The sequence below is a fragment of the Silurus meridionalis genome, chromosome 12, assembly GCF_014805685.1.
Source record: "Silurus meridionalis isolate SWU-2019-XX chromosome 12, ASM1480568v1, whole genome shotgun sequence".
In the NCBI taxonomy this organism is placed as follows: Eukaryota; Metazoa; Chordata; class Actinopteri; order Siluriformes; family Siluridae; genus Silurus; species Silurus meridionalis.
Window position 1 is genome coordinate 26,336,018 of NC_060895.1, and position 9,613 is coordinate 26,345,630.

Sequence of the window (9,613 nt, forward strand, 5' to 3'; positions counted from 1 at the left end):
GTGAGATTAAAGAGTGTGAGTGTGAGGAATGTATGAGTGTGAGTAGTGTGAGTGTGAGGTGTGAGTGTGAGGAGTGTAAGTGTGAGAAGTGTAAGTGTGAGGTGTGTTAGGATTGAGGAGTATGAGAGTGAGATTAAAGAGTGTGAGTGTGAGGAATGTGAGTGTGAGGAGTATGAAAGTGAGATTAAAGAGTGTGAGTGTGAGGAATGTGAAGATTAGGAAGTGTGAGTGTGAGGGGTGTAAGTGTGAGGAGTGTAAGTGTGAGGAGTGTAAGTGTGAGGTGTGAGTGTAAGGGTGTAAGTGTGAGGTGTGAGGTGTGAGTGTAAGGAGTGTAAGTGTGAGGAGTGTGAGTGTAAGGAGTGTAAGTGTGAGGAGTGTAAGTGTGAGGTGTGAGTGTGAGGTGTGAGTGTGAGGAGTGTAAGTGTGAGGTGAGGATTATGAAAGTGAGATTAAAGAGTGTGAGTGTGAGTGTGAGGAATGTGAGTATGAGTGTGAGTGGTGTGAGTGTGAGGTGTGAGTGTGAGGTGTAAGTGTGAGGAGTGAGGAGTATGAAAGTGAGATTAAAGAGTGTGAGTGTGAGGAATGTGAAGATTAGGTAGTTTGAGTGTGGGGAGTGTGACAGTAAAGAGTGGGAGAGTGAGGTGTGAGTGTGAGGAGTAAGTGTGAGGATTGAGGAGTATGAAAGTGAGATTAAAGAGTGTGAGTGTGAGGAATGTGAAGATTAGGAAGTGTGAGTGTGAGGGGTGTAAGTGTGAGGATTGTGAGTGTGAGGAGTGTAAGTGTTAGGATTGAGGAGTATGAAAGTGAGATTAAAGAGTGTGAGTGTGAGGAGTGTGACAGTAAAGAGTGGGAGAGTGAGGAGTTTGAGTGTGACAGTGAGAGAGAGAGGAGTGTGAGAGTAAAAAGTGTGAGTGGTGAGATTCACTAATGTTGCCAGATTTTTCAAAGAGAGAGAGAGAGAGAGAGAGAGAGAGAGAGAGCTGATGTATGTAGAAGTGGGTAGACAGCATTGTGAATGTGTTACTCAGTAGCGGGTCGTGTATTTTGTACCTGCACCTTCAGTGAGGACGTACTCGACTTAATCCACATCTTACTACACCACAATCACATCACAATTATAGAAATCATCAATACAATACAAACACACAATATAACAACACGCAGCATTACAGAGAGATGTTTCACATCTGGAGGTAAAAACCATTTTACTAAAACAACAAACCCAGTTACACTCCAAACCTCTACACTACAACCACAACTGTGCACCTACAACATCTGGAGCAGTTCACAATCAATATTTGTCTAATAACATCACAAAAACATTCAAATGTAAATAAAACACAACCTACTCACCAGAGATGCAGACTCATAATGTGCAGCGCCCCCCAGAGGCTGTAATCCAGTAGTACCGCTCGTATTCACTGGTCTGGAAGTGGAGAACAAGCGAGCTGCTCTGTGAGGAGAATCTGAAATCTGATTGAAGAAACAGAGCTGTTGGTAATATTCTCTATGGTAAAAGTCCAGCAGTACTGATTCTGAAGGCTCTGTGTAGATTAGATTCACATGGCAGCACATAGAGACTGAAATCTGATCATCTGAACATCCACATACACGTACTGAAGCAGTGCAGCCGAGAGAAACACTACCACATGAAGAGAAGAAACTAATGGAATAAATTAATACAATTTCATGGAACAAATATTAGAATTTAGGTTGTAAATGTGGGTCAGTGCTTCTGATGGTGTTTAGACCAGTAGAGAAGACTTTGCTGTGCCACTGGTGTTACTCCACACTGTGATGCAGGATAGGCAGCAGGAAGATACACCCTTTTCATTTTCACCCTCTCCAGGGCAGCAGTGATGTGGTGAGAGTTACATGCACATTTTGTTTTTAAGCACCAGGGGGCGCTGTAATGGTGTTTACCTCTTAAATAATATATTTATATATAATATATATACAATACAAGCTCCTCTCTATTGGGAAGATGTTGGAGTGTGTTTGTGGATGTACAAGGGTGTTAGTAAAGTCAGGTAGTGATGTAGGTGAGGTGAGGAGGCCTGGGGTGCAGTCAGTTTTCACCTTCTTCCCAAAGTTGTTCAGCAGGGCTGGAGCTCTATATAGATCTTCATGGAGCTGTTTTTGTGCACAGGGGCAGTGTCATGCTGGAACAGTGTTTGTGTTCAGTTCAAGTAAAGGACAAATTTCATGCCCCTTCATTCAAAGACGTCCTACACAGAACTTTATGCTCACAAGTCAGATATTATACAATATTTTGTGTGTGTGTGTGTGTGTGTGTGTGTGTGTGTGTGTACATAGGTGTGTTTAATTGTGCTTCACTCTCAGGGTTTTACTTCCTCACTCTGCCTGTCCACTTCTCTCTCTCTCTCTCACACACACACACACACACACACACACACACACACACACACACACACATATATATATATATACACTGTGCAGGTTACTGAGTAAAGAATTGCCTTATTGTACACACAGACACACCTATACACTCAATACATTCACAACAGATATATATATACACTGTAAACCTGGATAAGTTGAATTTACTTAAGAAATTTGAGGAAACTGGTTGCCTTAAAAAAATAAGTAATGTGTAATGAAAACCTAAGTACATTTAACTTAAAATGTTAAGTACATTACACTCAATTCAAAATTGATTCAACTTGACATGTTTTGCCAAGTTAACTCCTTTGCACAATTAATACACTTAATATCTTAAGTATAATGCACCAAATACCTAGTTGTAGCTTACTTATCTTTCTTCCCCTAGTTCAGTTATCATCATTAAATTACTATTTCAGTTTTTAATCTGGTGCATTATAAATACTTATTCAGATCAAGAAATCAGATGAAACATTTGTTGAAAACACCCCGGTTAGGGGTAAAATGCTTTATTGTGAACATACACATATCGGGTTGTTTTTCTAAAAGCACAACATAAAACTAGGCACCTGGTATCAGGAGCAGTAGTGCAACGATTCAGAACACCACTTAACACTGCAAACTGATTTTCCTCAGTTTTTGGTTTGTTAATCTGAATGAAACCAGACATATCAGTGCCAATCCAATAACATAAAATAGAAAAAGTGCATAACAGTGCAAACACAACATTTTCCTAAAAGAACAACAACAAAAAATTAGGCACCTGTATCTGAAGCAGTAGTGCAATGAGTTAGAACAGCACTTTACACTGCAAACTGGCTTTTTCGCAGTTTTGGGTTTGTTAATCTGAATGAAACTAGATATATCAGTGCCAATCCAAAAACAAAATATAAAAAGGGCATATCAGTGCAAACAAGTCACTTTTCTAAAAGAACAAACAATATTTCTCATATCTGGAGAAATAGTGTAACAACACCTCTTTATACTGTAAGTTGGTTTTTCAGAGTCTGAATTTTGGCTGCCAGCTCACTTTTACCCAGGTTCAACATCACCTGCTGAACAAAGCAAAAAGTGTTTTTCATGTATTTGGGATAGTCCAGGTGCAGGGCATATATCAGTCCAAAAGGACACAGAAGGCCTGAGGAAGGTTGGCCAGGTCATCCATCACCACATTCCCTTCCAAGATGATTCCCACTTTGGACGGGTTCAGCTTAAGGTTCTCTTCACCGATGAAAAGCAATCCCACTGGAGTTTGCCTGTACAAGTCATTGTCAGCTGTGTCCTTACAGAGAAACAAATGTACAATCGTGTGTTAGTTAGCACATACATTTTCGAAATGTTAACAATAAAAATACCCTTAGAGGAAACACTGTACACTGACATATAGTAAAAGACACTCTCTTCATACAAGATATGAGGCCTGGCTTGTTCAGCTTCCTTTTCACTGTACAATTACAGCAACATTTTTAATGTTAACTGAACCCATATTTTTTCAGCCAAGTTTTTTCAGTTAATTTCATGCCACTGATTAAACATACAGACAATTTTATGGTAAAAATAAAATAAAAAAAGTCCAAGTCTGAAATACTGAATAAATCTGTAGCACATAGTCCTGATTAATGGTTTGAAAATTAAATAAAACAAAGAACATGCATCTGCAACATTTATAAAAAAATGAATTTGCTTACAAAGCAGGTCTTGAAGAAAGCAGAAGGATCATCGCCCAAGATGACCGGAAGTCCCGAGACAAAGGCATCTGACGTCAGTTGGCTCAGTTGTCTAGACAATAGTCGACATTGAATAAATCACTTTATACTGACTGTAATTTACAAGTAATGAAAAGAAGAGATTAGGAAAAAATAAACTGGAAATAGGAGATACAATTATGAGAATAGAGAATGCAGAGGTAAAAAAAATCTTCATAAAAAGGAAAAGCTTCATAGGAAAACAGGACTTATGTAGATATGTTAATTAACTTTGTCTGGCATAAACGTTCAGCCAAAAGCTGACCAGTAAGGCCTTTCTTCTTTTTGCAGAGGTCCATGAGGCTTGGAGACAAATGGTCAAGTGCATCCAAGAAGTTTTCTCTGAGATTTTTCCCTACCACTCTGCCAAATTCATAAGAAACCTAAAACATGGCAAACAATGCATCAGTCAATGTTCACACTGTTTTAATCTGACACACTCAACACTACATTATATGTAGACACTTAACACAAACCTGATTTTCTGTAAAAAGAGCTGGCCAACGATGCACAAGCTGGCTGATGGCAGGCTTCTCTTTGACAATTTCCTTTCTGCGAAAAGCAAACGTCACATCCATCTCTTTCTTAACCAGGGATTCCTTTGGCTTTGTTTTCATCATTTCATTGACCAGAACCTCACGAGCTACTTCCATGTTCTGGTCATTCATCCCCTCTGGAAAATCAGGCAGGAAATTTATTTCCCCTTTCTTTGGCTTCTTGATCTGTGTCTTGGGAGGCTCGCCATTTGTAGTGTCACTTCCTCGCTTGCCACCATTGACAGTTACATCAAGTCGACCCAGCTGCCGCATTTTGGTTCTATAATTACCCATTTTGAACTTAAGGCTATTCTTCCAACCGTTCCAGCCAGAGGGTGACCCGGTTTCTTTAAGGCATGGGTGTGTTTGCACTAAAGCCTTAGCAACAGTCTCAAAATCTTCTTTCGTTGGGTATGCTTTAAATGCATACATGGTCTCAGCCAATTTCTCGAGTATGTCATGCTTTAGTTCTTTTGTGACTTTAAGAAAGGATGCATCCCTGAGATACTGCAGGTTACCTTGGCGTAGTCTATACTCTACATCAACTTGAAATTTGGGAATTTGTTCACCTGTGGGGACAGGTGAACTTTTAGTGCATTTAATGATTTAAATGTGCACAGACATTCCTGATGTAAACAAGGAAAAGGCTCGGTTTTGGTATAACCTCCGTGTTTTAGCCTGTAATGTTTAAACAATTGTGCTCTTTTTTTACATCTAAAAGGACAATACTTGCACTTCCAAACCATTATTTAATCTGTTTCTTTAGACTTAATTCTTAGAATTTCTCTTTATTTTCCCTCAAATGAGCAAACATTAACAACATTTACCTTATGAAAACAGACTGGAAAAATCTGAACACTGACATGACATTTATTATTTTGCTAGTTTACGGCGAATTGGCTTTATTATAGGGCATTTTAAGTCACATACACATATTCGCTTACGTTGTCTTAAAGGAACTTACCAGATACAATAGGCCGTGGTAAGCCACGTGAAACAGCCGCACGTGTTCCCGCTATCTTCTTGGAAAAAAACGCCGCTTGCAGCCGGCCAGGTGAAAGCCTAAAGGCAGTGAAACTGGTTAAAATCGTGTTTTTACTGCACGCGATCAGCAACTCGCGTGAGAAAGTGATCTAGCGTTAGATATCGATTAGTTGTGGATAAAAAGCCAACGAACCGGTAAATGTTTAAAAAAAATTTCACTGCAGCCCCAAAACCCCTCCCCCCACCGTTAGCTAAATATACGTTACACAGGTAAGTTAGCCAGTGTCTCAAAATGCCCGTTGAAATGGCAAAAGTTAAAATGAGGTTTTTACAACTCTCGGAGTTATACTCACATTCCAGTTCCTCGCCAGCAGTGCCTGAATCCACACAACCGCAACAAAGACAGAAAACTTCGACTCAGTACGTGGCTGAAATCAGTTTTGAACTGTTTTTGTTTTGTATTATATGTCTGTATGTATTTGTGTGTAAGAGCAAGCTGCTCTTCAAATAAGGGAAAAACACACACACTGATACCTTGAGCAACTGCTCATTACTAATAGACAGTTGTCACAACTGGAAAGAAGAGGTGTGGTCTGTTCAATAACTTTTCAATTTAAGCTCATTGTACTTCAAATTATTTGCACATTGGACTATGCCAACAAATTAGTAGAATATACTTAAAATTATAAAGTGCTGTCATCAAACTTTTTTGTTTTAGTGTATTATGCTTGAATATTTAAGTAGAAACTAAATCCGGGCTAACAGTGTATGTGTGTGTGTGTGTGATGAAAAGAACAGGCAGAGAGAGGAAGTAAAACAAACACACACACACACACACACACACACATCAGGTGCAGTGTTATCAGACTGTACTGTACAGTAGAATAATAATCTCCAGTTCACCAGGAAGTAAAACTATATGAATAAACACACACACACACACACACACACACACACACACACACGTGTTCCTCGTACTGCTTTGTTTAACAAATATCCTGTTTTTTATCATCAGACTTTATGTACATTAGATTTATTTTCATCTTTTCTGATTCAAATCCTTTAAAATTTACAGCCTGAACAATAATCCTGAACTTCATGGAGTTGCAGTGTGTGTAACCATGACAACCTCACAGTCTCTTACAGTCTCATACACTCATATAGTCTCATACAGTCTTATAGTCTCATACAGTCTTATAGTCTCTTACAGAGATGTAAATATAATATAGTTGTGTATACATTGTAAAAAATCATATTAAGCACTTTATTTGTTTGTTTGTTTGTTTATTTGTTTGTTTATGACAGTAATGTTATTTATATTTTTTTAGGTCAAATTTTTTGGCTGAAATTTCGGTTGTTTATTTTGTGTTGTATATAAAATAGTTTTAGATTTTTGATGTTGCTGTTCGACTTCTAATATCCCTGTGTTGTGTCAAACAGTTCTTACAGTTCCATCAGGAACTCACAGGAACCATCAAGAACTGTTACATGTGGAGCCTCTGCAGAAAGCTGCACTCTTGGAGAAAAGGGTTCCTCATGGATTCCTGGAAAAATCCAGGCTATCAGCTTCAATAGTGTCTGATACTGGAAAAGTCTATGGTTCTACATGAAACATGAAAAGGTTCCAAAAAAAATCAAACGAGGAACCATTAAAGGTTCTGATTCTTCAAATCATTTATACTTTAATTCAGAATTAATCTGACAGGTGATGAAGGAGGATTGTAGTGAACTGTGGGATTACAGAGTGGAGCTGATGGTGGTGATGGTGATCATGATGATCATGAAGAAGGAGTTGTTTGTTCTTGCTGAAATATCTTCATGTGAATTGAAGTGACTTTGGGGTTGAATGTGAGAGGAGAAAGGTTCAGTGGTGACCTCAGGCTCAGTATCAGGTTGTGTAATGACCATGTGTGTGTAAACTGGGGACTGTTTGTCCCTCAAGAACACAAAAAACCTACTAGTTAACGTGTTTAATCCACATTCCTCACATCTCACATGACCTGTTTAGTGTCTCAATAAACACACACACACACACACACACACACACACACACACACACACACACACACACACACACAGTGCAAACCCATGCTCTAGAACCCTCCATCACCTGCATTCTCATGTTCCTGACTGTACAGCTGTAGAAACCTGGTGAGATCTGAAGGATCTGAAGAAGAACTTAACTCTGGATTTGACACAGAAAGATTTGAGATGATTTACACAATTATCAGTGAGGTTGTGACTCATTCTGACCTTCACTGTAGAGGAAGTTCTTATCTCTACACAACATTATTGTCTCTGTGGTTTGTGTAGTTTATGTGTGTAGTGTTAAACAGCTGATGTGTGTAGTGTTGTGTAGCTGATGTGTGTGGTATTGTGTAGTTAATGTGTGTGTGATGTTGTGTAGCTGATGTGATGTGTAGCTAATGTGTGTAGTGTTGTGTATTTGATGTGTAGTGTTGTGTAGTTGATGTGTGTAGTGTTGTGTAGTTGATGTGTTTAGTGTTGTGTATTTGATGTGTAGTGTTGTGTATTTGATGTGTGTAGTGTTTTGTAGCTGATGTGTAGTGTTGTGTATTTGATTTGTAGTGTTGTGTATCTGATGTGTAGTGTTGTGTAGTTGGTGTGTTTAGTGTTGTGTATTTGATGTGTAGTGTTGTGTAGCTGATGTGTGTAGTGTTGTGTATTTGATGTGTAGTGTTGTGTAGCTGATGTGTGTAGTATTGTGTAGTTGATGTGTGTAGTGGTGTAGTTGATGTGTTTAGTGTTGTGTAGTTGATGTGTGTAGTGTGGTGTAGTTGATGTGTTTAGTGTTGTGTAGTTGATGTGAGTGGTGTGGTGTGTGGTGTAGTGTTGTGTAGTTGATGTGTTTAGTGTTGTGTATTTGATGTGTGTAGTGTTGTGTAGTTGATGTGTTTAGTGTTGTGTATTTGATGTGTGTAGTGTTGTGTAGTTGATGTGTGTAGTATTGCGTAGTTGATGTGTGTAGTGTGGTGTAGTTGATGTGTTTAGTGTTGTGTAGTTGATGTGAGTGGTGTGGTGTGTAGTGTAGTGTTGTGTAGTTGATGTGTTTAGTGTTGTGTATTTGATGTGTGTAGTGTTGTGTAGTTGATGTGTGTAGTGTGGTGTAGTTGATGTGTTTAGTGTTGTGTAGTTGATGTGAGTGGTGTGGTGTGTAGTGTAGTGTTGTGTAGTTGATGTGTGTGTAGTGTGGTGTAGTTGATGTGTGTGGTGTGGTGTAGTGTAGTGTTGTGTAGTGTTGTAGTTGATGTGTTTAGTGTTGTGTATTTGATGTGTAGTGTTGTGTAGTTGATGTGTGTAGTATTGTGTAGTTGATGTGTGTGTGTGGTGTAGTTGATGTGTTTAGTGTTGTGTAGTTGATGTGAGTGGTGTGGTGTGTAGTGTAGTGTTGTGTAGTTGATGTGTTTAGTGTTGTAGTTGATGTGTGTAGTGTTGTGTAGTTGATGTGTGTGTGTGGTGTAGTTGATGTGTGTAGTGTGGTGTAGTTGATGTGTTTAGTGTTGTAGTTGATGTGTGTAGTGTTGTGTAGTTGATGTGTAGTGTTGTGTAGTTGATGTGTGTAGTGTAGTGTAGTTGATGTGTTGTGTTGTGTAGTTGATGTGTTTAGTGTTGTGTTTAGTGTTGTGTATTTGATGTGTGTAGTGTTGTGTAGTTGATGTGTGTAGTGTAGTGTAGTGTAGCTGATGTGTTTAGTGTTGTGTAGTTGATGTGTTTAGTGTGGTGTAGTTGATGTGTTTAGTGTTGTGTAGTTGATGTGTGTAGTGTAGTGTTGTGTAGTTGGTGTGTTTAGTGTTGTGTTTAGTGTTGTATTTGATGTGTGTAGTGTTGTGTAGTTGATGTGTGTAGTGTTGTGTAGTGTTGTGTAGTTGATGTGTTTAGTGTTGTGTAGTTGATGTGTGTAGTGTTGTGTAGTGTTGTGTAGTT

General features: G+C 38.8%; 1 protein-coding gene across 1 annotated transcript; it reads right to left on the reverse strand.

The window, feature by feature from the left end:
• Window positions 1-4,229: 4,229 nt before the first annotated feature.
• Window positions 4,230-6,420, reverse strand: LOC124394341. Its single transcript, XM_046862477.1, has 5 exons — window positions 6,022-6,420; window positions 5,649-5,746; window positions 4,625-5,253; window positions 4,414-4,531; window positions 4,230-4,267 (listed from the first exon to the last, which is right to left on the reverse strand). Coding segments are annotated over exons 1-5 (885 nt in total). The 5' UTR covers window positions 6,024-6,420.
• Between the last annotated feature and the right edge of the window lie 3,193 nt (window positions 6,421-9,613).